General features: G+C 41.2%; 1 protein-coding gene across 1 annotated transcript in view; it reads left to right on the forward strand.

Moving 5' to 3' along the window:
* The window catches only part of PKHD1 (PKHD1 ciliary IPT domain containing fibrocystin/polyductin), a 269,779-nt gene extending 248,067 nt beyond the window's left edge, over window positions 1–21,712 (forward strand). Inside the window, exons 60-65 of the mRNA XM_075497242.1 lie at window positions 6,359–6,494; window positions 8,290–8,377; window positions 12,022–12,129; window positions 15,890–16,045; window positions 17,251–17,385; window positions 21,357–21,712. Of these exons, the coding sequence (XP_075353357.1) occupies window positions 6,359–6,494; window positions 8,290–8,377; window positions 12,022–12,129; window positions 15,890–16,045; window positions 17,251–17,385; window positions 21,357–21,712 (979 nt within the window). The remainder of the gene's footprint in view (window positions 1–6,358; window positions 6,495–8,289; window positions 8,378–12,021; window positions 12,130–15,889; window positions 16,046–17,250; window positions 17,386–21,356) is intronic.
* Window positions 21,713–27,014: the final 5,302 nt, after the last annotated feature.

Here is a 27,014-nt window from a genome sequence, read left to right on the forward strand (position 1 = left end):
TTTGCAGGTCTCTATGGGAGGAAGGAGGCATATATTGCCATATATTCCCCACACCAATGTGGGTCTTTGAAATTGAGGGGTTTATGTTACTAAATTTAAATCTCAGTTAAAAATGAAGGGGATCAGCTCAAGAGGAGCTTTTCCCAGTTCCCCAATGTTCTCCTAGAAGTTACAGATGTTCAGACACATGCAGGAGAGCCAGGAGTGTCCCCATCATCTTTCTTCGGGACTTGAAAGAGATCTGGTCCTAGCTCTGGTCCTCCAGTGCTGTCAAACAAAACCTGCCTTGCTCATGTCACATATGGATCCGTTTTCCCCCTTAACAATTACCAGGACCTGCTGTAAAAGCGATGATTTACACAACTCGGCAGAGAGGAGCTGCCAACCATGTCTCCGAGGGATCGATCCTTTCCCCAATCTGCCTTATTTAACATGTGAGCGGTGTCACCTCTATCAGCAGAGCTTGGCTGGCATGACATTCGAGTGAGTGACGGCCGTGTCGGCTCCCAGGTCAGCCTGCTTTGCCATCGCATTGCGCTCTTGACTGTTGCTGTGCGTCAGATGGGAAAGGGAGAAAAATTCTTCCACATGCTTTGTTAGCAGGAGCCTGGCGAGCAAAGGGTTAAATGGCTTTGGGTGCTGGGTCCTTGTGGGGGTGTATGCATGTATATATGTGTATACGTGTATCTATCTATATATATACACACACATACACCTTAGTTTGGATGTAGGACCTCATGCCCGCAGGCCACAGTCACATTATCATCTGGAAATTGGATAACGACAGCACAATGACAAATCCAGGTTGCTTGCAATAAGGTGCTAATCCCTTTGCTTTAATATCGGAGCAGCGTGTAATGATGTTTGGACATCACTCCAGTTTACTGACGACCCCACTGGGGCCGGCAATAGAAGCATACAACTGTCTAACAAGCCATCAGGTGACCGCCGTCGTCAAAGCAACGGAGGATGCAATCTAATCTTCCCTCCATCCCTTCCAGCTCCCAATAAGGACCAGATTATAGAAGTGGCCCATCAATGCTTGGTAACTCGAATCAATTAACGTTAATTCGCACAATGCTATGATGTATTGTGATCACTTTCATTTCGGAGAAGGGGGAAGAAATTGCTATAATTCACCTAAAATGAGGTTGTCTATGGTGCTGAGGTATTAATTGGGTGTCCATATTAAATGGAAAAGGAGCACGGTAGTGAAGGAAAAGTGGATGAGTGACTCTCTTGGCTGCTATTGACCTATCAGAAGAAGACAGTGCCCTTTTCCTTTGCTTTTATCTATTACAGTTTTCCCTATTGCGTGTCAAGTTGATGTATTATAAAAAATTCATTTGGTGACCTTTCACCCCCCTAGCAGATTAAACAATTTCACTGGGATGGCATCATTAACAGGGCCTTGCATTTAATGATGATTTCTCTAAAAGGCCACGGAGATTCGATTTTAAGCTAACAGATTTATTGCAGTATTATAACATATCGTAAAAAACTGTACCACCTACGGTCTGGTTTTAGGATAGAAACTGTTTAAGAGTTTATGTGGAGCTTAAAGTGGTATTACCTTGGGATACGCAGCAGCGGCAAGGCTCTGACCTCCGGCGGGATGCTGTTTACGTTTAATAAAAGACGTTTCTCCGACAGTAAACTTCAGGAGTGTGTTATGGAGGAGGCCTGGCTTAGCTCCTCGCCACTAGCAGGCGGCTTTGTAAGTAGGGGTATTTCCACTCATTTACAGCAATTAATGGAAGTCACTAATGAATTTGGAGGATGTTTCTCTCCTATCTGATGCATCAGCTCTGTCCCTCTGCTAAAGGCTCCTGGTGATCCCACATCACCCTTGAGTGGATCTATTAAGTCCCTCCAGTCTCCCTGGCTTTTTTTTTTAAGGTTTTATCACTCCAGACTGCAGGAATCTGGACTCCACCAACTGCATCCACCAGGCAGCTGCTTGCCTTCAGCTTTTGCTGCCACTGGGGTTGAAAAGTGCTAAATGAAGGTTGTTTGAGCAGGGGGGGAAGACTGGCCTTAATGGGGGAGACATGTCTGTGTGTTCCTGGTCAGCAGTGTTCACGTAAATATAGTTCAGTAAATATAGTTCTGTGACTATATTTACTGATTTGTTAAATGGGCAAAAGAATCCTGAAAGCTAGATTGGGAGCCATTTGGAGCTCGGACAGTTTCTAGCAAACAGAGAAATGGAGATCTGATGGTGGTAGTACCCCCAAAAGCTAACGTCAGAAGAAGTTGGTCAAAAAGATTTGGTATTTTAATTAATACATACTCCAAGAGAGTACGCATTGGACGTCTTTTTCAGAACTTTTTCAGTCTAACCAACTTATCTGATGTTTTCAAAAGCCACAAAATTTCCGGCTTCTAACTAAAGCATCTTTGCTTTATGAAAGGAAACCCTCACAATGATTAGATAAAGAAGCATACTCCTCTTGGCCAGCCTTGCCCACAGAGGCAATTCAGTTACTTGTTTCTTATCCCAATTCGCTGTCAATCTAGGTCCCCTTGCTACTTCTCTACACTACTAGATGTTCTCTTGTTAGCTTTCTGCCACTGACCTCCAGGGCAGTGGACACATGGCTTCGTTCAAAGTTCCCTGCTGGTGTTGACTCGAATATTCATTTAGGTGCCTAGGTTTTTGAATTTTGGTCTTATTGACTCAACCTGCATGAAAGAAGGGAGACATCAGTAATGTCCAACACCATGGGTCTTGTTCAGTCCGTTAGTCTAGTCCTCATAAGGAGATATGATCAGTACTGCATATTTATTGTTTCTCTGTTGTCAAGGAAAGCTGAAGCCTGCTTTCCACTGGAGTTTATTTCCTCTAGCTTTGATTTCTCCCTGTACCATGGGAAAACATGGGCATCTGTGGAAATAAAAGTCATCCTTTGGATAGCCCTTTTGCTTAAAGTAGGAATGATCTTGAACTCCTCACCATCTTCTGGATGCTTGTGTTTCTCTTTCCCTGTCTCTATTACTTAATGATAAGATCTGCAGGGGGAGACAAAGCTCTGAACAGTGCAGCTGAGAGGGCACAGGTACCTGGTGTCTGGCTAACCTCATCACCACATGACATGAGACTGCACTTCTCACCCAAAGATGCTAAAATCCTGACAGCCCTTCTGGTGAATTTGCACCTACTTTGCCTTACACAAGTCCTCAGCTTGCCTAGTCCTTGTCTTCACTGCAGCATCTTCTTTCTTGTAGCCTGTCTTCTCTTCACCAGCAATCACCACCTTTTCAAGAACAACAAAAAAAATCTCTTTGGCTTGACCATGATGCATTTTGATCTATTATTCATTCCTTGAATTCTTCCCAATCTCCTTTCCCTTCCAAGAATATACTGATGTTGCAACACCAGCATTGCAGACATACCCAGACAACTGTTCAATTAGTTTCATTGTCTATGTTTATTAGGAAATTAAATATGCCAGGCACTGTTCTCTGGCACCAAGGCCAGCTGATATGGATCAGCATATGTCCATAAAATTAAATTCTCTCACCCACCATTTCAGGGTGGCCTCATCCAAAATGCCAAGTGAGAATATTCTCTTACTATATTAGCTCCTAGACCATTTGAGAGTTGTCCTGGACTTTTCTATTGATCCTGGACCACAGCTTGTGATGATCTGACAGGTAAACAGTAGAGGTGATCAAGTTTCAGTGCCAAGGCTTGTTATTTCTAATATAGATATATGTTTTCTAATATAGATGTATCCATCTACTTTAATGGACTCTTGACCCAGGCTCTGCATCTGATCTCTTTCCCCTGTAGTCAACTGACAATAATAGCTATTATTATTATTGTTATTGTTATTGCTGTTATTATTATTATTATAGTTATTAGTATCATTAGTAATATAGTCATTATTGTAATTGCAATTATAATTAAAATGACAAACTCTCCTTGCTTTCAGGGAGACTTCCTTCCCTCTGCCCCAAATCCCTCCACCTAGTTTCTCAATCATGCCTTAATACCTGCAGTAGACCCTCTGCTTTCCGTGACCTCTAATTTCCTTGCTACTAAAGAGCAGGCACTTGCTCTCCTGCAGAGTCTCAGTATGTTCTGCAGACATGTGTTGGCACTGATGGTGAAAGGATCTGGGATCCTGACCCTGGTATCCCTGCTGACTAAGGTATCGCGAGCAGCACCTGCTTGCCCGCTGTGCCCACATTTAGAAGAGCTGCAAGGCACTGAGCAACTGAGCTGCTCCCCATTGAGCGCTGTCAGCAGGGAATTGCAAACCAGCCTGCTCCTTCCCAGCATGAGATTTCAGGGCAGTGACACAACAGCATGCTCTTCTTGCCCATCAGGAGGAAAGCAGGTCTCCTCCCTCCAGCCCTTGCTAGACTACAGGCATGCTCGTCCGTCCTCACTTCCCAGCTGCAAAGCTATGCCGGGAAAGCCTATTTTCCTTCCAGCACAAATCACCAGGGGAGCAGCAGGCTGCTCCTCTCTCCTCCTCCTCCACATTGACACTCGCAGGAACATAACTCGCTGTGTGCAGGGTTGCACCCTAAGGCAGGGGCTCCCTCCCAGCCAGAGTCAGGTTGGACCGTGTGGGATATAAGCACCGTGGTCTGTGCTGTGTTAGCTGGATTCAAATTACCTGCAAACAGACATTAATTTTTAACCATGCGTGTGTATATTTTTGTTTTGTTTTGTTTTCTTTGTCGTTACTCACCCTAGGGAGCAGGAACTAATTCCTACAACCACGTTTTGCAGCAGCCTTCCTTTAAGAGTGAGGTGAGCACAGTTTTACTGTGTAGGGCCTGGGGTGTGGAGTCAGGGCACTGCATGCCAACATTTTTCCTGTTTGTTGGCAGTTTTAAAGAAGCTGGAGAGAGAAAAAAAATTCTTTTGGGCTTACAGAAGCCGTGCCAAGACTCACCTAAACTTGCCTGGACTCAGCTGAAGCCAGTGAGCTCACAGAAAGTGCAGATCTCTGCCATGAAAACGGGAGTGACTTGGTGCATTGTTCCTGCAGCGGTTTCAGTCACAGTGCTGAATGCACAGTTATGGAAGGAGGTGGAAAAGGGCACTGATGAACGCATTGGTGCCTTTGACACGAATTTCAAACATAACACTGCCTTTCAGACATTCCCACTCATAAAAAAGAAAAAGAACCAAGATAAGAACGGAAGCTTGAAAACCTTGAGCTAGCTCTTGAGACTGCAGGTATCCTTAAACCCTTAGTTGATCTTCTCAGTGTCAGTTGTTTGGACCAGGATTTCCCATCAGCTGCAGTATAAACAGTTTCTGGTTTGCAATGCATAGTAACACCCAGAAAAAAACCCACCAAAACCCCAAAATAAAAAAACTGAGTTAAAACAAAAGAAACTTATGCTCCATTTATTTTCTGTTTGTAAACACCTTTAAGCAAACACTAGAGATGAATGAATAGCTTTTCTACTTTCATTTCAAGACAATACCAAACCCCCAGCCGCTTCACTGCAATTGCAGATTAGTGGGTTTTATATATATATAAATTATATATATATATGAGATACTAAATGACACAAAGCACTGGGATAGGGAATGAAATGATACAGGCTCAGAATAAAGTGTTGATTCTTTATTCAAATGCAAAAGCCCTCCCCTGGGATGCTCTAATTTAAATTTCAGTCTTATAAAAACCAGTATCTTTCAATGGGGTGTCTGTACGCTGCTATACTTCGGTATGCAGACTTCATAGATAATGAAGGGTAACAACACAGGTACGGCAGGATAAAGAAATACAGTAAAACCCTGTAAGTGCTGTGCTTGTGTAGAGGAACTGAAACTTTGTTTTTAGAGGAGCTCAAAGTTGTTCATTGGAAATCTTTCTGCTGGACAGGAAGCATTTGCAGCCTCCACTGTTATCACTGCACTGCAATGAAGACTTTGGGGCTAGGGCATTGGGTTTCTGAATCTATAAAATCCCCGTCTCTGCCACATACTTCCAATGTGACAACAGGGAAATAAATTATTTTGTTGATTTCTCACTTTTCCGTCTGTAAACTGGGGATTGAAACAAAAGGATTTTTTTTAATTAGTTTGGTGCTGCTGTCTGCTTGGAAGTGATGTCTGCTCAATATTTCCGTACATGCTGCTCTTATCCAAGGAATCAAAGTGCCATGATAAGGTAGATAAGTAGTCGTTTGGTATAGTGCTCCTTCTTATTCATAACAGATACTAAGTATTGCCACTTGCATTACTAAGGTAGAAAATGCTGTGAACGGAAAGTAACATGTCATTCCTAGGTAAGATGTGAATTACCTCTGGGACTAGCATTGGGTGTTTTCATAGCATTAATTTTCGGCTTTTTTTTTTTTTACATTTCTTTGCATGTGAAAGAAATGGAAGCAGACAACACCCAGGAACGTGCTTGTATGTGAGACCCTATAATATCTCTGTTCAGGTGCAGCCCTCAGATGGAGAAATCGAGAAGCAGCTTCCTGTACAGCCAAAAATCATTTTTCTGGACAGGAAGGTAGGAATTTCTCCTCTGTGGATGGATGCTTCTATTAATTCTGTACAATTTTGACATTTCCAAGCAATCCAAACACTATGAGACTGACCTAAATATGGCATAGAACAGCTCTATAAATAAATATGGCAAAGGATAGCTCTATAAATAAGCAGTCATTGGCATTCTGGGAACATCTTCCAGGATGGACTCTGTTCACATTTTTCAGCTTTTTCCTGTGAGTGTTAGATTTGTGCTGTAGAAATGATTGTGTGCCGTTTTCTGATCTCTGCTCCTAAAGCTTAGAGGATCTAATTGAGGAATGTGGGAACAGCAACACAATCATGAAAGCTGGCAATGTCAGGTGTAATGGGGTATCCTGGTCTGCCCAAGCAAGTCCACACCATGCAGAGCAGTGCTGCGTAGAGATCACCATGTTTAAAACAAGCTTGGACTTCTATGTGATGTGATTTAGCACTGCCAGAGGTACTAACACGAGTCCCGGAAGCAGCAGACTAGGTCCAATGAGTCCTTAGATGTTGGTGGGTTGGACTAGATTCAGTCCCAAAGTCAGGTGAAATCTGCGTAGCATGGCTTCGTGCTATGTTTCTATTTCTTTTATATTTTCATGTCCTCTTTCCTGTTTTCCAACTATTTTCTGTTATGGAATCATTCCCATTTTACCAGACAGGCAAAAGTATAGCCACAGAATAACTAGCCCCAGGTATGACATTTTTACTGTGGTGACCCTGAGCATGGTGTCAAATCCAAGCTTGGACAACTTTGTGGACATTATTTCTGCACGCAAAGTTGCTTTATATTAAAGCCAGCTCTATATATCCATTAGTCATAAGACTGATTTTACAATTGTGAGACATAAAACTTTCAGTTTCTTTCTATTGACTTCAGTTCCCTACACGTAGGCATCTTGTTGTGTTGTAGGGTGTGGAATATGCTATTTGGCCTCCAGCTCCTATAGAAAGGTAAGACCTTTCCACAAACCAACTCTGCTGGATGTCAAATATTTTTGGCTACCTGAAATGACACACAAAATTTACATCTAGGCAACAGAATCTTCTCTTGACTTTCATACCCCTCTTCGGACATGTTTCAGGTTTTCTACTAGACTTGAGAACCACTAACTATTTTTTTCTCAAAAAATAAAAACACCTGAAAGCTAATATTTTTATATACACATAGACTATAGGATCCAGATCCTGCACACCTATTATGGCTGGGTAATTTAGGTATCAAAATTAGTTTCTTTCACTGAGTGTATGAGGAACTTAAATCTTCAGCCTGACTAAATAGACAGACTGAATCTACTCAGTTTCCTTGAACTTGTGGAGTCACCATCTTAGGAGATATTCAAAAGCCATCTGGACATAGTTCTGGGCAACCCCTTCTATGTGGCCTTGCTTCAGCAGAGGGGCTGGACCAAATGACCTCCAAAGGTCCCTTCCAACATCAATCATGTTGTGATTCTGTGAACTTAGACACCATAGAAGCCATGATGTCAAAATTAGCTACTTCTCATAGGTGATGTGAATGTGACCCTAGATGCTTCAAGTGATGCAGCAAACTTTGCCAAACTTTATTGAAACAGACCTGAAGCTGCCAGAACTGGTTCCTCTGAGCTTAAGCTCGTCTTAAGGAGTTATGGTGAGCTTTGTGACATTTGTAACATGTACCATATAGATGCAAACTGCCCTCCCACTGGTCATTAAAAAATTATTACAATTGTTAAAACCATCAAAACTTTCTTTCCTCTTGTTGAGGAGACAAGACCTTAATTCTTCTCTTTTGTTCTTCTTCCCAGGGTCAAAGAGTTGACAAACTGGGGCCTCCCACAGAACCCTGGGTTGTATCAGCTCACCTCATGGGCTCCTCCGAGGCTGTGCTAAAAGGTTTGGATGCATTTTCTTATAACAAGGGTTACGGCAAAGCAGCTATGTGGAATGATGGTGACAAATTTAGGAGTTCTCCCTGAGAAAGAATGGATTTGAAAGAGCCTTTGGGCTGAAAAAAGAAGGTTTGCAGTAGGAGTTTGGTGAACTACTCAGTCATATGCTAGAGAAAGGGGAGCTTATACAAAGTATTTTTGTGGTCTGGCAGCTTAAAGGGAGTATATCCAGTAGTTTATCTTGAAAAGACGTATCTTAGATCAAAAAAGAAAAGAATGAAGAATTAGAAATCCTAATACTTGATTTTCAGCTACTGTTAATTGGGTCAGTTCCCTTAGAGTCAATGACAACCCGTTTGTCCCAGCAAAGGATCTGGCCAAGTACAGACAGAAACAACTGCCTATTGTTTGTAATTAGCATTCTTTAGCATGAAAATGTTTTTCACAAGGGATCTAAATGTTTCCCTTCTGGTCCTCATTTATTGAAGACCTGAACTCATGATTAACTCTAAGCATGTGAATATTTCCCTTTAGGTCATTGAGGCTATGAACATACTTAGATATAGAACCTTGTTTAACTACAGTGCTGAACCAAAGACCTGTGGATGATCATATGCTTGTAAACTAGAACGTGGAATTGATATTGATTGTAAAGCATCCTAATGTTCATTGCTAAAATCTTTAAATGTAAGCAAACAGTACACACACCGAGAAATGAGCTTTCTTATTACAGGTAAAGCATTTTGCATGCAGTAAAGCCATTTGTGTGTCATCTTTGACTTGAAAAATTCAGATTAGGAGAAGATAAGTGGCACTCATGCTGTAGATCAGAGCTTCTCACCCTTTCAGTCCATGTTTCTGTTAATTAGAAATTCATCCTACCTCATCATAGTTCCAGGTTTACAGGTTAGAAAAATCCTTTGGTCTTTTCTGTTGTTTTTCATGCCTTTTCAGGGAGGTACACCTCATAGGCTTAGGAATGTGGGTCTAGATGAACCACAGATTATTGGATCAGGTACTGGCTACTGGTGGAAGAAAGGAAGGGAGGAAGGGAGAAAGAGGGGAAGGGAGGAAGGAATGAAGACATGAAGGAAGGGAAAAGAAGGAGAAAAAGACAAAAAGAAAGAAAAGAAAGAGAAGAAGAAAGAAAAAGAAAAAAGATAGAAAGAGGGAAAAGGAGAAAAGGAGAAAAAGAGGGGGAAAAAAAAGAAAAATCACTGAAGAGAAATGCATTTCACATTCTTTAAAAGATACATGCATCAAATTAATAGTCAATAAACTCCAGCAAAGAATGAACTGCGTAGTACAGATGTTCTGCATGTAATAGTTTGCTGCAGATTTTCCTTTGACAAACGTCCTTATTGCACTTTTCTTTTGAAGCATATGAAAGCAGCATTTAATCGAAATGGGTCCCGTCTAGCACACTGAGGCTGCTTCATCTGACAGCAGCCAAACTGCCTCATGGAAAGTAGTTTAGCTCCAAATTAGCTTGCTTCTACGTTAAATACCAGCTTGCCTGAGAGATCTTTGTGAAGAGCCCCATATATATCTGTAATATTCTGAGCTTTGAAGCATATGTGCCCGAAAGCTGAGATAGTCTCTGTTGAGAAGTACAGTACAGTACTCCAGGCTTCATCGTAGACTAGAAATGGCAATTATAAAGTATTTGAACGCAGCTGACAAGACCCTCTATAAAAGCAGTATTACAGTGAGTATCAGAGCCAAGAAAAGTCTTGGTAGTCTGGGCAGATACTGTCATAAGGAGGATCATATGCATAGTACATAAATAGATGAGCCAGGATCAGGATGGAGCAATTAGAGAAATCTAGATTCCCACATCTCCACCAAGTCTATTCACAGTATAAATCACTGCTTATTTATACATCATAGCTCATCCTGGAGACTCACAATGAAATCGGGGGTTTGGTGTGCTAGATGCGGTACAAAAATAGAAAAACATATATGTGGTCAAAACTAACTGGGATATTAGTAAATTAAATAGCACCAGATCACGGAGAGGGGAAACTTTATCATTTCTGTTGCTAAATCATTAAATGTGGCATGCTTTTACCCAGGACCTTGTCTCAGGCAATTTCTTGCCGTGGTTCAGAAGTCGACACAGCAAGGAAGTAATCTCAGTAGCCAGTCTGCATGTAACATCTCTGTTTGGAGGCTGTAAGAGTTTAAGAGGTTTGGCCAGGGCATGCCAGTTCTTCAGTGCCAAAGAACAGATCCTGGCACTGTTTAGTTTGTATCATATAGGTGTAGGCCCAAAAAATGGGATAAAAACAGAAAGAATTTGTCCTGCAGTCTGGCCTACCATCAAAAGCCTTGCTTCCACCTGCTGAACACTCTTACGCATTTGTGATTGCAAGATGTCTCACAAAGATGTTTGGTACTTCACTACTTCATTCAACAACCTGGGCACAGGAATGGCAGAGTACAAATGTCCTCCTCACATTCAGGCTTTATGTACCTTCACCTGTGCTGCTTAACGGCAATAAAATGTTAAACCACCTGCTTCATAAAGCAAATAGCTATTGCGTGTTGTCTTTGAGCAGGCAAAAGCTTGTGTTTGTGATCACTGGAGTCAGTCCAGCATCCTAAGGAAGTTCTGACTTCTCACCCCCACCTGAACCAACAGTTTGAAATTTGTCAGGCTTTAGGATTTTACCCCTCTCACTCCAAGAGCCTGAATGAAGCCCAGACCTGGTCAGCATTGCTCAAAGGCCAGGACTTGGCTGGTGCTCAAAGATACACACAATAAAATGGAGATCCAGTTGCAAAGTAAATTATAACTTTTAAAAAGAGCCTACAAAAATAAAAACCATGGCAAATGTAAGTGTTGGGTCAGAATGCATTCCCTGATAGCTTAGAACAAGAGGTAGTGATGGAGAAACCGGCTCTCATGGGTTTCATTTTAATGCTCCCCATGGAGTTTTCCCCTGCCAGGTTTCTAGCTGAAAGTCTCTCCTGTACAATCCCAGGGCAGTCACCACAGACATTTTTCATGGCCAAATCCCTTTCAAAGCATCTGAGAGGGTTGGAGAAAACTTCAAAATGATTTAGCAGTATGACAGGAGGTGATACGTCCAAATGATGAGGTGAAACACCTACAAATCTGAAAAGGGTTAAAAGGGTTAGCTCTTTTCCCTTAGCTGCAATGGCTAGCTCCTTGAGACCCTCTCTTTAGGACAGAAAATAATCAGTCTCTCACTAAGACTCTCCTAACTTTGGTGACATATTTAGTCACACAAGACATGAGTTAAATCAAAAAGATGACCATCTGGAACTTTCTAGTGCATCTGTATAGCCCCCATTACCTTTGCTTGACCTCCTTGACACTTGTATTCATGTTACACCCTGACAATATAGATGTGTACAGTAAATACCATCTCACAGTGAGCTCAAGGAACCAAGATTCAGAAGCTAAGATCCTCCAATCCATCAGGAATTTGCTGTCCAAGTACCTCTGAAGACCTGACCCTACATGAAATTTCTGGGGTTAGACAAAATGTTTATGATTAGGAAGGACACTGAATTGAGGCTTTCTGAAGTCCTCTTAAAGTCACAAGGACTCTCTGAGGGGCTTAGGTGGTACTTATCTGGATGCTGTTCATTGCAATATAATTTTTTATTACTCTGCAGGGCTCACCCAAGTGCAGGTCATAGATGGATGTGCAAGCTTTTCCAGTCTGGCCGTCTCCAGCTCAGGCACAGACTTGAAACTTGTATTCACTGTCACATCACCTCCAGGTAAGCTCCATTTTCTGCATATTTTTTGATTTGGTAACTGAACTCAAAATGCTACAGGTGGTCTGGATTTGTGAAAAGGGAGTTAAGCTTTGTTTGAATGAGTGGAGCAATGCCAAACCTCTGAATAGCCTGACTTCTGTTGTACGTCCAAGTGGGCATTACCAAGGCAGCAAGAGAGCTGGGTGATACCTGTGCTATTCATGCAAGATCCTCAAAATCAAAATGAGTTAGTACAGAGAAGTATTGCCAGAGAACCTCTTTCTTCCTAGGTTCCCCAGCTATGAATCCCTTGTAGGAATCAGGTCCTTAAGGTCAGCTAAGCGGCCTGAGCAAACTCTTTCCTATAAATTGAGTCCTCTCATTCCCTCTTTTTTTCCTGTTTGTGTTCAGTAATTTTCCTTCTATGCTCCCAGTTATTTTCATAGCGCCTTTTACCGACTATTTGTCTGCACCTGGTCATCTTTCTGGGTGCGACAGGTTATGCACTCTCAGAGCGTTCCTCCAGGACCAGGCTCTGCTAGGGGTCTCTGAGCAACCCTGTAATGGTGAAGGGGCAGGTGCACTTATGCCTCCTTAGAAACACCAGCTGAAGGGGATGTCGGCACCTTGGGGACAAGGTACCACATGAACTCTGGCTTGTAAAAGCCTCAGGGCATCTGCACAAGAGAAGCACCTATCCAACTGTTTGGGGGGCCTGAATTTATCTACAAATCTGGCTCTGAAGGTATATAGAAACCAGCCCAAAGTGCTGGTTTCTATGCCTCAGAATGACTGCTGAGGCAAGTCAATGAAGAAGCAGGAAGGAACATGCTCTCTGGCGTGTAGTCCAGAGACATATTAAAATATAGGTGTTCCAAGACCATGTGTAAAGTCTCTCTTCTGGTATTACATACATACATACATACATACATATATGTATATATATATATGTATATATATCTAGATAGATATAGGTATAGACATAGACATAGATATAGATAACTCCATATATATATATATATATATAACCTGAGACACATCAGGTGGAAAGAAGCCTAGGAAGGACAGATAGAAATATTTCCAGGAGAGGTAAAGTGGTGTGTGTGCTACTGCATAAAGCCCTGACGAGTACTCCTTTGAAATACTGAACATAATTTTGTTTATGCATGTTCAGAGATGATCTCAAAATGGACTAAATACAGACTGAGCATTTTTAATGAGAAAACTCTAAGATAGCGTGACTTGTTTCAGCCTGAAAAAGCAGAGAAGGAAAATACATCAGACAGGCAAAATGGCCAAGTGGAATTGGCTAATGAAAAAATCTGAGCTAAAAAATTAGAAAGTTGCATTTAGGCTGTATTTTTCTGAACAGCTTATCTTAATAGATGGGAATAGTGAGAGCAGATCAAACTGCTGTTGGACGGAGGTCAATATACTTATGGATGATATTGTACAACATGGTACACACAATAGCACGGGATAGGATTTATAATCCAAGAAATCCCTTCCTATCTGGTATAAAATGAGGATCCAGATTTTTTTTTTTTTAATGAGAAATCTTTGCTCCTCCTAGTCACAAGTGGCTAATCAACATTGAGTGTTGCCCATGGCTTTGCCAAGGGAGAATCGGGGTGCAGGGAGTACCTGGAGGTGGGCCTTTAAAGGAGGGACATATGTCTATTTTGAGGGTGTATGCTGCCAAACACCTGCAGCTCCCATTGCCTTCACGTTAGTGAGAGCAGACGGAAAGTCAGCCCCTCACAGGATCTGACTCTTTAGTGGAAAGTACAGCTTAATGAAATGTGTTTCGAAAGCTACTTCAGGGGAGTCACAAAATCTTCGTTCTTCTGAACAAAGGTCAAAGATCCCTTTTAGGAAACGTTTAGCCAGAGTGTTGCAGAGGTGTTTACAGCTAGCAATGCGGACAGCTGACGCATCTGTGTAGGTATCACCTGTGTAAATCAGAGTATTGTACACTTTTAATATGCACTGCAAAAGCACACACCAAACAAGTAACCCCCTTTGCTTGTTTGCAGTTGGGAACCATGCTGGAGATAGAATAAAGGCTTTTATACTGCCAGACTCTTACTGAAGATATTTGCTTATTGGTTGAGATAAACAAGGAAAAACTAAACAATCAAATAGTAGATGTTTGAGATACATTTTCATGACCAGGTTTCTGTGCGTACCCTGGCATAGTTTGTCATTTGGAGACAACTCAGAAGACGCAGCTGATGCTGAATGCAATAATCTCAAGTGTTTTAGTGGTAGTTTGTGGGGAGAGTAGACTATTCATAGCACTGCTGCATAGTGTTGCTCCTGTTTTTACAGTAATATTCACTTAAGTAATAGGGATCCCAATGGGCTTGATCCATCCACTTTCCATTTAAACCAACAGCAGTCTACTCACAAACTATTAGAGTAGTGTGAAGCACCTTTAAGCACCTGTCTGTGTAGAGTCCTTGATATCTGTGAGATTACTTCTCTCCCCTCAGCTGAAGTTCATATATGTTTGTACCTGCAGGCAAATTTTTCCCAATTGGAACATGCTTCCCACATTGTTCTCATGAAGCTCTGCTTTGTTCAAGTGGACAATATTGACACAAATCTAATTAGTTTCAGATAAAAGTACTTACAGGTACTTACCCTGGTCTCCAAGCCTCCATCTGACAGTGTTTCTGATTTTTTTTAATGAATTGATGAAAAAAGGCTTTTAGATTTTTATTAAAAGTGGAACTCAAACAAGTAAAAGAAATATCCATCTGTCAATATGATTAGAATTGTGGGGTTAAGACTGATAATGAGTCGGGTAGTAAGATAGGTAATGGGTTGATACCCTAATCCACCTCCTTCAAATTGGTCTATAGAGAGTACCAGGGCCAGTTTTGTTAAACTCCTGTCCTTCCCAGGCACATCTCCATTCAAAATGTGTTTTGGAAGTGCTCCAGGGAACCAAAACCTCTCTATAGTTCTGATTTTTAAGATGGCAGTATTAGGCATCTTCCAGTCCTTGAAGCTCAGATGCTGAGACCAAATGAACTCTTGACCACAGAAACTGTGAGTAGTGGCTGGCTTGATTCTGACTTCATTTACAGAAAACTTTAGGAACTCTGGGTGAAGATCATTACCCAAAGCTTGTGTGTGTCAAGAGACTAAATATTTACCATGCTAACAGCAAGGACACTTTTTTTGTTGTGTAGTTTATAATGCTCATTATCGACATGGTGGAAAATATTAGCAAGTTCCCTGGGAGTTTTCTGCATCATGGATTTAAGCTTAATGACAGTGAAAGTTTCAAGGTTTCCTATAACTTACATTGATATGAATCAGGTATAGCCTGTAAAAACTGTGTATGACTTAGCACCTTTCTTGTTGCAACCACCTTCTCTGTCTTGCTAGGCAGAATGTGTATTTTGTGTCTGGGCCTGATCTGTTTGGCCTCAGAAATTCTACTTTTCTGGGTTTGGTAGTCAGCTGGACAAATTAATGGAAGAAATATCAAGGATTGTTAAATATAAAGAGGATGCCTCTGCTTCGGGAAGCACTGAAAGCTTGAAACTTACATTGGAGAAGTATCGTTACATACTTGGTTTGTCCTGGTACTCCGTCCTAAATAAATATTGTTGGCTGATGTTGCGTGTGGAGATAGACAGACTTATAGGCTGTTCCTCCATGCTTTTTTAACATCCGCATCACTGTTGGAAGGCTATAACCTGGCGTTTTAACTGTGAAATCTGTGTGCTTACTTTTGTAATAAACTCTGACTGCTTTAAATTCTCAGGGGCTAAGTTCACTGTGCTGTCTCAGCCATTTACCATCTTCCCTGTCCCCACGGGAGTGAAGGCCAGCATGATCCTTGTTGTCATACTGAGTTCAGCAGCATCTACATTCATCCTCACTCTTGCATTCTGCTGGTTCAAGAAGAGCAAAAGCAACAGTAAGTTGGAAATGCCCACTAAAATTTATAGTTGCAGACTCCCTGTTTTATTTAACAAATCTCCAGAGTGGCCACAACAGGATTCAGACAATGGCACTCAGAAAGCTCTGAGAAGTTTAGTAATTAGAAGTATAGTTTGTAGTTTCAGGGTTATACAGTTTTGTGCCTTTAACAGATGCCTGAATCCTGGCTGGAAAAAAATTTAATTGTATGTGAAACATGAGGAAAATCAGATTTCTACAGTGCACACAAGGAACTGAGAAACAAAGGAAATATTTGCTATGATTTCAATGATCCGTTCAGCCACTGCATTTTCCTGATGAAGGGTGACATAGCAAAATATCGCTGTGGTGAGGTTATGCAAAGCCTTGGTGCTGACCAGAGACTAGACACAGCTGCAGTGTGAATGCCACAGAGACAGCGGCACAGCCATGCTCGCATCCCATATCACACTATCAGCATCATACGAGGCAAAGTGGTAATGGGAGGGCTACAGCTTCTCCAGAGTTCTCCCCCAAGCAAATCCACACCTCTGCTGATTTACCTTAAGGTTGCTTTATTTTTAGCATTGACCTTAAAACAAATATAGCTACCTCAGGGAGGCTTTCCCACTGCAGAAGGCATAAAACTATTTGCATAAGAGAAGAACTGAAGATAAAAGGACGTGACTGTAACTGGTAGCTTGACTGCCAAACACAGCCACCTTAAACTTCTGCATATATTGAAAGTTACCAATAACTTGGCCTTTCAGACATGTTAACTGAAGTTGGGACCTAGCCAAATGTACAGGTAACCTGCAGCGGAGGAGTACATGCAAAGCCTCGTTAATAAGACATCTCCCACTAGCTTCAAGACCTTCTCGCTAGTTTCTCCAAACTTTTGCTTTCAAGTAACTTTGCAAATCCAGGTTAAAGGGTCTTTCTCCTAAACCGCTCCATGAGCACTAGCTGCAATAAGGTCTGAATTTTTAGTATTACTGAACATGGTGACAACGTAAGGAAGGATTTTACTGAAGAGAACAGGTGGGATCCCTAGTGGCAAAACACAAGATGGTATGAACATAAAACAATCCTCGCTGCTTTTGGGCAGAAAGAATACTTCTAGATTATCTGTTAATTCACCAGCAATATATTGTTCCTTGAATTAATAATTGCTGCTGAGCTGAGGATGGATTGAGAGTGATGTGACTGTATGCTTCATTACAGAAACGAGGACTGAACGGGCTGATGTACCACAGGCCAGTACCAAGGGACCACAGAAACAAGCATGGCCTCACGCAGCTCACATCCAGCCTTGCTGCAATGAAGGAGAAAATAAAAGTGGTGTGCCTGTAGCAGAAGGTGAGACTGCAGTTTGACAATAATTCCAATTTATTAACAGTCAAACATCACAAGAGTCAGTTTAGGTCTCTTAACAAACTATAGATTTGTATGGGATCAATGGCACAGTTCTTCTCAGAAGGTCTATCACTTTATTGCCTCCTTCTTCTCCTCCCTGGTATTTTTCTATTTATCATTTTATCTCCTTTTATTGTGTGAAATCCTAGCTCCACTGAAGGCAGCAGCATAATCCCCTTTATGCTCAATGAGTCCATGATTTCACCTAACGTTTTTGGAGCAGGGCAGGGACCAGCATACCCGCAGTGTCCCCAGCATGCCTGGAGGAACAGGGCTTCTCCCTGCCCAGGTCTCCAAGTGCTGCAGCAATAACTGCTCAGGGCTCAAAAAGCTCCGGACAAGTTTGCAGGCTGTAGAGGGCTGCAGCAAGGTACACTGGAGGTAGGAAAAACAAGTCAGGGCTCGTTTGCATGGTCTCTGTTACCTCCACCACTCACTGGACCTTCATGCTGTGCTTTCTGAGCAGTGAGCCCAAGCCAGCCCCCCAAAGAGGCTCCCTTTCCCCCCACCCCACTCAGTGTTCCCCCTTATTCTCTAGGATCCCTGCCACAAACACCCCTCTTCTGCATACCTCCTTGAGACTTGTCTTTTCATCATCTCCTGATCAAACACGACTTCTTCTGAGGTCATGGAAAAGCAGACAGCCTCGGGGGCGTGTGGCTGGCAGCGTAAAGCACTGGCTTCCCTCTCTGCAACTGTGAAATGTTCTTATAGTAGTTGGGGGTTTTTTTGTCTCACCTGCCAACAGCACAGATGTAAGGGCATTCGGATAACCCTGCTGAACCACCCATTTACTCTATTTTGGGAATTTCTTTTTCCTCTCCTTCCCAAAGTCTGTGGATTACATAAGAGGCAGGAAGAGCGAGCTGGAGTTTTATCTCCTTTTAATTAGCATCTATCACAAAAGCAGAGAGAGAGAAGGAGAGAGGAAATTCTGCAGTTTATGTGTTTTGATATTTGCTGTGCTCCTCCAAAACCCAGCGTTCAGCTGTGTGCCTTAGGATACATATCTGCTATAAATTCATTTTTTATCTAATTTGTCTGAGATCTAAGCTTCCTGTGGAGGTCTGAGATCAAAGAATCTGATTCTGTCTGATGTTGGCTCTGACACATAATGCGTGCTGACTTAGTTCTGTCTATAAACTCGCAGTGGGAGGCTGCCATTCTCCCTTGGCACCTTTACATAGTGAACTTTCATTTTGGCTGGGGAGGCTGACAGGTATAGCGTTGATTGGAGCCGTCGTGTAAATAATTCATGGAAAGATTTTTTTTGTCAGAAAAAGGCAATCCAGCCAGTTAAAGTCTTTTAGGAATAGTTGCAAGACAAAAAGATTCCCCGATATGTTCAAATCTAAACAAGGATAACAATATCTTAAGTGAATTTAATACATATGACTTGGAAATGTCTAATGTTTGACTTCCCCTTATTTAAAGTGCTGTTGGTTTTGGAGAGAGAGAGAGAAGAAATCAAAGCTTCAGTCTTTCTGTTTAGTGTCTGCTTTATAGCTGTTCCCCCCATAAGAAATCCCACCTTTCTAATACAATTAAGTGTTCAGAGCCTTTATTATTAATCACCAGAGTAAGTCTTGCAAGGCGGAGTTTTTCTGTTTCGTAGGTGCTTATGCAGTGTAAAGTCCAACGGAGGTAGGGGCCCTGGTTGTTGTCCCAGAACAAGTAGCGGAGGATGCAGATCAGGAAGGAAGCTGTACGCATAGATAGGCAGTACTGCAGGGGAGAAGGGAGCAAGATACTACTTTGTTTGACCTTGGTGTAACAAAAACTCTCCTCAGCTTCACATAATTATCTTTCTCTTGAATTAAATAACCTTTGATGGAGTAATGCATGGTTAACAGAACGGCACCTGGAGGTGGAGGAACATATTGTTTCTTTTTTCTTTGTGCAATTTATTCTGGCGGTTCATCACCTTCACCATTGAAAATTTGTATCTTATAACAGCTTACGTTTCCTAGCTTCAATTCCCAGTCCTTTTAGGTATTGTACCTGATTGATCCTTATCCTGAACTCCTTGGCCACCGTTGCCCAGAAATCACTGTTGTATTCCTGAAGAGGTTCTCCCAGTCTGCAGATATGGTTGGCATCCCTTGCTCCTAGGTTGCCCCGATCAACTCTCCCTTCTTCCTTTCTACCAGTTTGCCATTTTTTCCACCTTTTACAAAATTTCATTGGAATTAATTTTAGTTTTAATTCCAAATCAGTGGTGGAAACACTGAATATTATCCATTTCAGTGGTAGTGTCTGCTACTGCCACACATCCCCACCTCTGAGGATTATTTCCCACATATATTATATACCCACTGCTGGAGCTCTGTCTGTTAGCTGGTACTTAATCCAGTTAATCATGTGCTTTACTGATATTGAATAGTTTGTATTTAATTTTAAAAAATCAGGATATTTTAGATTACTATGTCATATAAATCTCAAGACAGTATTTCATCCTTGAAACTGCTCATATCCAGAAAACTTTTAGCCTCCTCCATTAATTCAAATTCGTTTGAAAAGCCCTATTTTCACAACTGAAAATGGCACCTTTGAGGATGGAGAGGACATCAATACACACCAAGAACTAACATGAAGCTTTGATATAGGGAATCATAACCTGATCATCCTGTTTATGTGTATAAAGAAGAAAATTGAACCTAGTGATTTATGTAATCTGTACTTTAAAACAGCCAACTACCTAATGTTAAAGCAATCTTAAGAAGGAACACTGTTACACACAGAAACATGTGTGACTACTGAAAATTTACTGACAACTTTCCAGGGGATTTCCAAGACTTACAATCCTGAAATTGAAAGCTGTGAGTGTACAAGCTGAAAAAAAGCAGCACTTCTTAAGAGGAAAAGTGAGGATAAGCATGAAGAAATAGGGAAATTGTAGAAAATAAATGAAGATAGGGGAAAATTATTATTAACCCTGCTAAGGGTTAAACTTCAAGGAGAAACCTGAAAAATAAGGAGTTGTTACAGCACATTTTCTGGGATTAGTTGTGGTAAGGACCTATATATGTGGTGACGAACAGACTGCAAAAGCCGACATTGTCCACTAACACGTGAGATATGTGGACTAGAACTAGTTCTGAATTTGGAACTAGTGTGAAAGGTTTGGGTCTGACCTGGTTTCACTTTATTTTCAAGGGGGAAAGGAGAGGATTGCAAGAATCGTACAAATGTTTTTAGCATCCAAATGAAGCAGACTGCCAATCTTGCACTGAAGTGATAGCACACCCTGTCAACTCAGAAGCCATCTGCTGTAACACTACAAGTGATTCTGCCTCTGTGGTTGATAACTGTTTGGTTTATTAAGGTGTAAACATTTTGCATTTCCAAATGAAAAATGTATAGTATATACATATATATACACATATGTATATATTTTGCTTTTTCTGTGTTTTTTTTTCAATGGCATTTTTTAAACAGCATTGCAGGTTACAGGCTCTGCCTTGAGTAGGATTCAAATGTTGGAAATAAAAAGCTCTACCTTGTATTATAGGCTGATTCATAAAGGGTTGATGTATTTTATAGATGTGTAGTATTAAAATGATTATCAATCTTAGCAATACGTAGCTTATTAACCAGTTGTATTCTATATACTTTATTATTAAGCATTTATTGAAATATTGGAAAACAATTGGAGGATGGTCTAGGAGGTGTTAGTGTATCAAACCAGCTGTTTTTATTAACGTATATTTATTTGTGGAAACAGATCATGGTTATTCAGTTTTAACAACTTAGTTCTGCCAAACTAAAATTTGTGGCCAGTTAAAATTATTTCCCCAACAATAACTGCTTTTTCATTAATGTCTTTAACACACAGTAAAGGCATAGAAAGGTAAGGAAGATGAAGGTAGGGTCTTACAATTATTGCAAAGCACAAACAAGTCTTGCTTTCACAGATACGGAAGGAACTGGAGCAGTGGGACATGCCACAGGACAACTGGAGGAGCTGAACCTGCAGCCCTGTGAAGCCAAGTCAGTGAGAAAGATGAGCACTGTCCAACGTAAAACAGGTAACAGAGACACCTTTTCTTCAGCTAGGAACAACGACAGTCACCAACTGCCACGTGAAGGAACATCTCCTGGTGACTCTCTGGAACTTCAGCAGCCAACAACAGTCCTGAGGTGTTCCAGCCAGAAGGATGTCCCCCAGCCTTCAGCTGGCTACAATGAGGAAAGAGACGAGTCCGAAAGGATGCCCAAACCTCAGAATGATGTCGGAGAGCATGTTGCTGTGGTAGCAGCAGAGGTGTAAGAGAAGTGATGTGAGGTGGCGGACCACAAACAAAGCAAGCTTTGCCTGACTTGCAGTCAATGCAAAGTTGAGTGTTTTGCCTCTGTGGTTAGAGAAAAACATATATACGTGTTAGCATGGGGAACCAGGCTGCCACGCTGCACACGTACAAATGAACCTGTTACCTGGATCTGCAGCCACCTGGGAGACTCTGGCCATGGCTATGACACTGAACTTTCTTAGCTTCCAAAATAGAGTGGGTGCATCCAAACTGCCTGTTGAGAGTAGTTCTTCTGACACCTCTAAAACTCTCTCCAAGAGTTGTTTGGGGGAGTGCTAGCTGGCTAGCTAGGTCAGCTTTGAGATTACATTCAAAAACATTCAGGGATTAGCCTAACAATTCAACATTGCAGATGATCGGATTTCTGACGCTTTAATATACTAGCACGGATGTAGTCTTAGTGACTAGAGCAATGCTCATTGGTATGTATGCATATATACAAATACATAGGAATTTTTCCATTTCTTCCAATCATGCCTTTAGTTTCATTCAAAAGAACCTCAGTATGTACATAAATCTTTTCCTTTTTCTGAGGCAGAACAAACACGTATTCAACTTCCATTTCATTGTGACTTGAGTAAGTGCTTCCATTCCTCCTTTCCATTCCTCCCATAAATCTGTGTAGTTAATTTTTTTTAATTAAAGTATATTTCTGAGTTAAATCTTCACCATGTCATTGTTTTCTAACACCCTTAAATCACTGACTTGTTATGAACACTACTCTTTATGAATGATAATAATAATGCTGATGTTCTTCAGTTGCTCAGAGAATTCCTCTGTGCTTTGCTTTACTGAGCTGGAAGATGAGGGACTTTATTATACCCTCTCTGTACCATAAAATTCTTGGTTGCAAGTTGGCCTGGTGGCACAAGATAAAATTTATACTCCCCTGCAGAAAAAATACTTAAGCAGGAAGATGAGGTTTCTGCCCAGATCAGCAGTGGAAGAGTAGATAAGAAACCTTGATTTAAAAAAAAAAAAAACAAAAAAACCCAACCACAAAACGGTTCACTTCAAGCTGAAGGTGCAGATGCTGGTCAGCGAGCTACACAGTTCTCTAGGCACAAAAACAGATTCATATTGTGTTTATAAGCATCATTTTCTGGTGAAATCAGACAGATTCCATGGTGAGCCAGGCTTCTGGCTGACTGCACAGGAGCTTTTCTGGCTTAAGACATTTGAGGATGAGGGCCTTATATTATTAGGGTGCAATAGATCAGCCTTTCTAATCTCTTCCATGTTATGTAAAAGCAAGTTTTTACAGTATTTTCTGCAGAGGACAAAATATTCTTTTATGTGAGTCAACATGGTAGATCACTAAGCCTCATGATTCTGGGTCCGAATAGGAAGATACACCTTGAAGAGACATCCAGGTTTGGTGAAATGATTTGGAGACCCTTCCTTTCCTCCACAGCTGACACCCAGCTTTAGATGCTTTCACGTGGTAGGACATTCTTTCCTCTCTGCAGATATACAATTCCTCCATCCCCTGAAATCCACTGCCCTTCAATATTTCTACTCCTAGTAAATGTATCTATCTATCATATCCAAGCAGTGTGAAAGCAAACAATATATAATTACAAATGTCAGGGTGTATGCAAATAATATGCAAATAATATTGACTATAAATGACTTGCTAAATTATGCAATGGAGACTTTTTTTGGGGAAAAAATCAGACATACTGGAAACAGTTAAGGGCTTTAATTAATCCTTTAATTCATAATCCTTGCATTTATCCATACTTTGTTTACAGAATAAATAATGGCTTGCACGTCTAGACCTCTAATGGAATAAGCAGGGCTAAAAAATCTTTACCTGCAGCATTCTCGATCTCGATTTCCCACACTGCTATGCATTAACTGAGTGAATGGTGGAGCACAGAAAAGAAGTGGGGAGAAAGTGAAATAAAACATGATGAAAAATCAGTGCAAACATGAAGTGAATCCTGAATAAGTAAGAAATTTAGGAGATCTTGTATCGTGTATATATAAAAAAATCAGCCTGGTGATCGGACAGAAAGAAGATGTGACTGAGACTTAGTGGCTGAAGAACATGGTTAAACATTAGTAGTATCTTTTCTAAAAATAACTGGTTTTAGACTGATTGCAACAGCACCTGGATTAAATGGAATCCTACTGCTCTGTGTCTGATGCAGAGCCAGACTTATTTTGACAACTTTTCCATCTAGATAGGCAAAGGAAAAAACAGCCTCTCACTCTTACAGGGAATGTACGGTTAGATGAACAGGCATACCCAAGCTGCCCCAGAATTGCCTGGGCAAGGCAAAGAAAGAGAATAAACATCTCATATCCCAAGCCAAAAGCTTCATTTTACAATAGTTCGAACACCAGCTTGGCCCATGAGGCATCTGCACGTCATTACTGTCTTGCCATCAGTACTTTTGGTGATCCTGCTCAAGATTCTTAGACTTTGTATTGTTGAGTTCTCCTTAATCCTTACGCTATAATTAGGACAAGCGTGGTTTCCACCTTTGCATGGTTGTTTTATGGGTAAATCTGTCTGTTGAAACACTCCTTGATAGGAAGACATTATACTTTCCAAAAGCCAGGGTGAGGGCAGCACAGGGTAGGGATGGAGTGGAAGGACCCAGGGGAAAAACCCACAGTGTGGCATGTGGGTTACCCATAAGGGATGGGGTGCCTTGATAAACTTGAAGTTATTAAAGACTTCTAGCCCAGCTGCAAGGGATTCACCTGAAAAGAGTTCACTGTTTTATACTGTCATAGCAGTATACTGTCATAGCTTCTGGGAGGACACATAAAAAGACAGGAGCAGGATTTCAGCTCAGCTTTTCAAAGAAACCTACAGGTTTGTCATGGCAAAGACTTACGCTCTAGCACGGCCCACATTCAGGCCAGCTCTGCGAGGGACACTAAGCCCTTTCAGCAAATCTTAGAAAAGATTTAGGCTTAGAAAAGTGCTAACCTCCCCACACTGGACACCAAGGAAGCCTTCAAAGTGCAGGCAAAACGAGTGCAAAAGTCTCTATATCTGCTGTGCAGAACCATCCTCCGCGACCCGAAGTCTTTCCTGACAGTCATGTTAAATGTCAGTGAAATTTGACAAGTTTGGCTCCACCACAGCCAATGGCAAAAATTTCATTAAGTTTTCTGGATTTGGGGTTTTCACCTGCTAACCTTTTTCTGTAGTTCCATCTCCAATAACACGTGAGTTCCTTTATTGATATAAATAAGAGTGTAGCTGAAAGGATGCCTTATTTTTAGCCAAGCTCTCCAGGCTTGTCTGAATTCCTAGACAATGCATGGTCAAAATTGTTCTTCTTCCTTTTTTTTTTCCCCGTTTTGTCAAAGTGGTATTTTTTCTTCTTATGTCTTAAGTAGAGGAGTGCATTACAGATAAATTTGCCTAAGGCTTTGGGCCAGAGTTGATGAGACTTCACGAAGATACAGGAACAGGCACATGGATAGAAAAAAAGAAAGCCTGTGAAAAATTAAAATGACAAGCCTGGTTAGGGAGCAGAGATAACTCGTGAGGTAGTAAAATTAATTACAGTCTGGGTGGAAGGAATTGTGTGCCTAAGACAAAATTAAAAAAAAAAAAAAAAAAAGAAAAACCAAATAACAGCAATGAGATTATAAACTCTTTCATCATCTCTATATGGTATAACTCCAAATCCCTATTTATTATGACATTTATTATGGCATTTATTTCTATAGGATGAGAGGTATAAATGGCAAATAAAGGAAGCAAGTGTCCAGTCAGAAGGCTTTCCTCTGAGCTGCTGATTCTGCAACAAATAGTCTTATTAGGGGTGAAATTACAGTAAAAAAAAAATCTTCAGTGGACTAGGAACTGTGAGAGAAAACCTTCCCTGGATCAGGAAAGCTACGTGATACAGCACTCCAAGGGTGATTATGGGTACTTGGTGATTATGCAGATTCACGGGCTTTTTAGATTTTTTTTTTGCAATCATTATACATTTGCCAGGACTTGAAATTATTCCAGCTTTGTACCTACTAAAATGTGTGAAATGTTGGGTGATGATTTGTTGATCAACTTTATAAAGACAATTGCAAGAGCAAAAGCCAGATACACCATAGGATTGTTCCAAGCTTTCAGAACGCACTGGCAAAGGGTGTTTGCACGGGGATTTCTCTGATATATAAAAGGAGTGTGCTTTTGAGGGGTGGGGATAGGAGATAGGTGCTACAAGATTTCACATATTAGGTGACATGACAGAAGGCAACCTGGGTGTGAGGTTGCAGAGAAGTTCCCCTTCTCTGCAGGGACAGAGAAGTTCCTAGGAGCATGAGGTCAACCTAGGAAGCACCTTTGGTAGATATCATAGCTGCTTTTCACTGGCTCAAACCTGTGTGTGTGTGTGCAGGTCTGGAGATGCCAAGAAGCTACCACCAATCTGCTACTGTCTCACCAAAACATTTCAAAATTTTCAATTTTCAAAGAAGAAAAGGAAACTAGAGTAATCACTCCATTAGTGAGTTTTCCAAAAAGGTGACTAGAAAGACATAGAGAATGTTTTATTTTTGAAACTGGAAGCTGAAATCTCTTTTCAAGGAGGTCATTTGGGGACATATTTACCCTACCCTTTCGTTTTCTTTCTTTTTTTTTCCCCATCCTCTTTTCTTTCACATTCTGACCAGCAAAGAGGACAAAATGAGTAGGGAAGAAGGAAAGAAAAAAGAAGACACAACTATCTCAAATTAGTTAAAAAATAAAATATTATTAATTGCTCAGCTTGTCCTTAGCTTTATGCTCACGGTGAACATTTTGGCAAAAAATACCCAGCAAAACCAGAAGACAGTGTGAAAGAAAAATCTGACTCTGTCTGAGCTTCTGTTCCTCTGTCTTGGTCTCCAGCTCAGTGAATCATTTTCTCCTAAAATACTCCTAGCATGCTGTCAGCTTTGCCTCAGATGTTTCAGTTTAAAGCTTTTTCCTCACATTACAAGCTAAATGAAAAACAGTCCCTGTTAACTGATGAGCCCGGCTCAATTTGCAGTTATGAACGAAGGCCATGGCAGAAGATTGCAACGTAAGCTAGGTAAACCTCTGAATAACTTCCATGTTGTATTAGACCAGACCGCCATACTGAGGGCTGCTGGTGTTGGATACTTCAGGAAGAATATAAGAAAAAAGCAAATATGTCATGAGCCTTCCCTGGATTCAACCTTAAGCAAGAAGAGACTTCTGGGAATGATGGTTGCTTCTAGTGACCATTGGATGGACCTATTGTCCCTCAACTTTTTCTGAAAGTGTAG

Source organism: Mycteria americana, chromosome 3 (assembly GCF_035582795.1).
Source record: "Mycteria americana isolate JAX WOST 10 ecotype Jacksonville Zoo and Gardens chromosome 3, USCA_MyAme_1.0, whole genome shotgun sequence".
Taxonomy (NCBI): Eukaryota; Metazoa; Chordata; class Aves; order Ciconiiformes; family Ciconiidae; genus Mycteria; species Mycteria americana.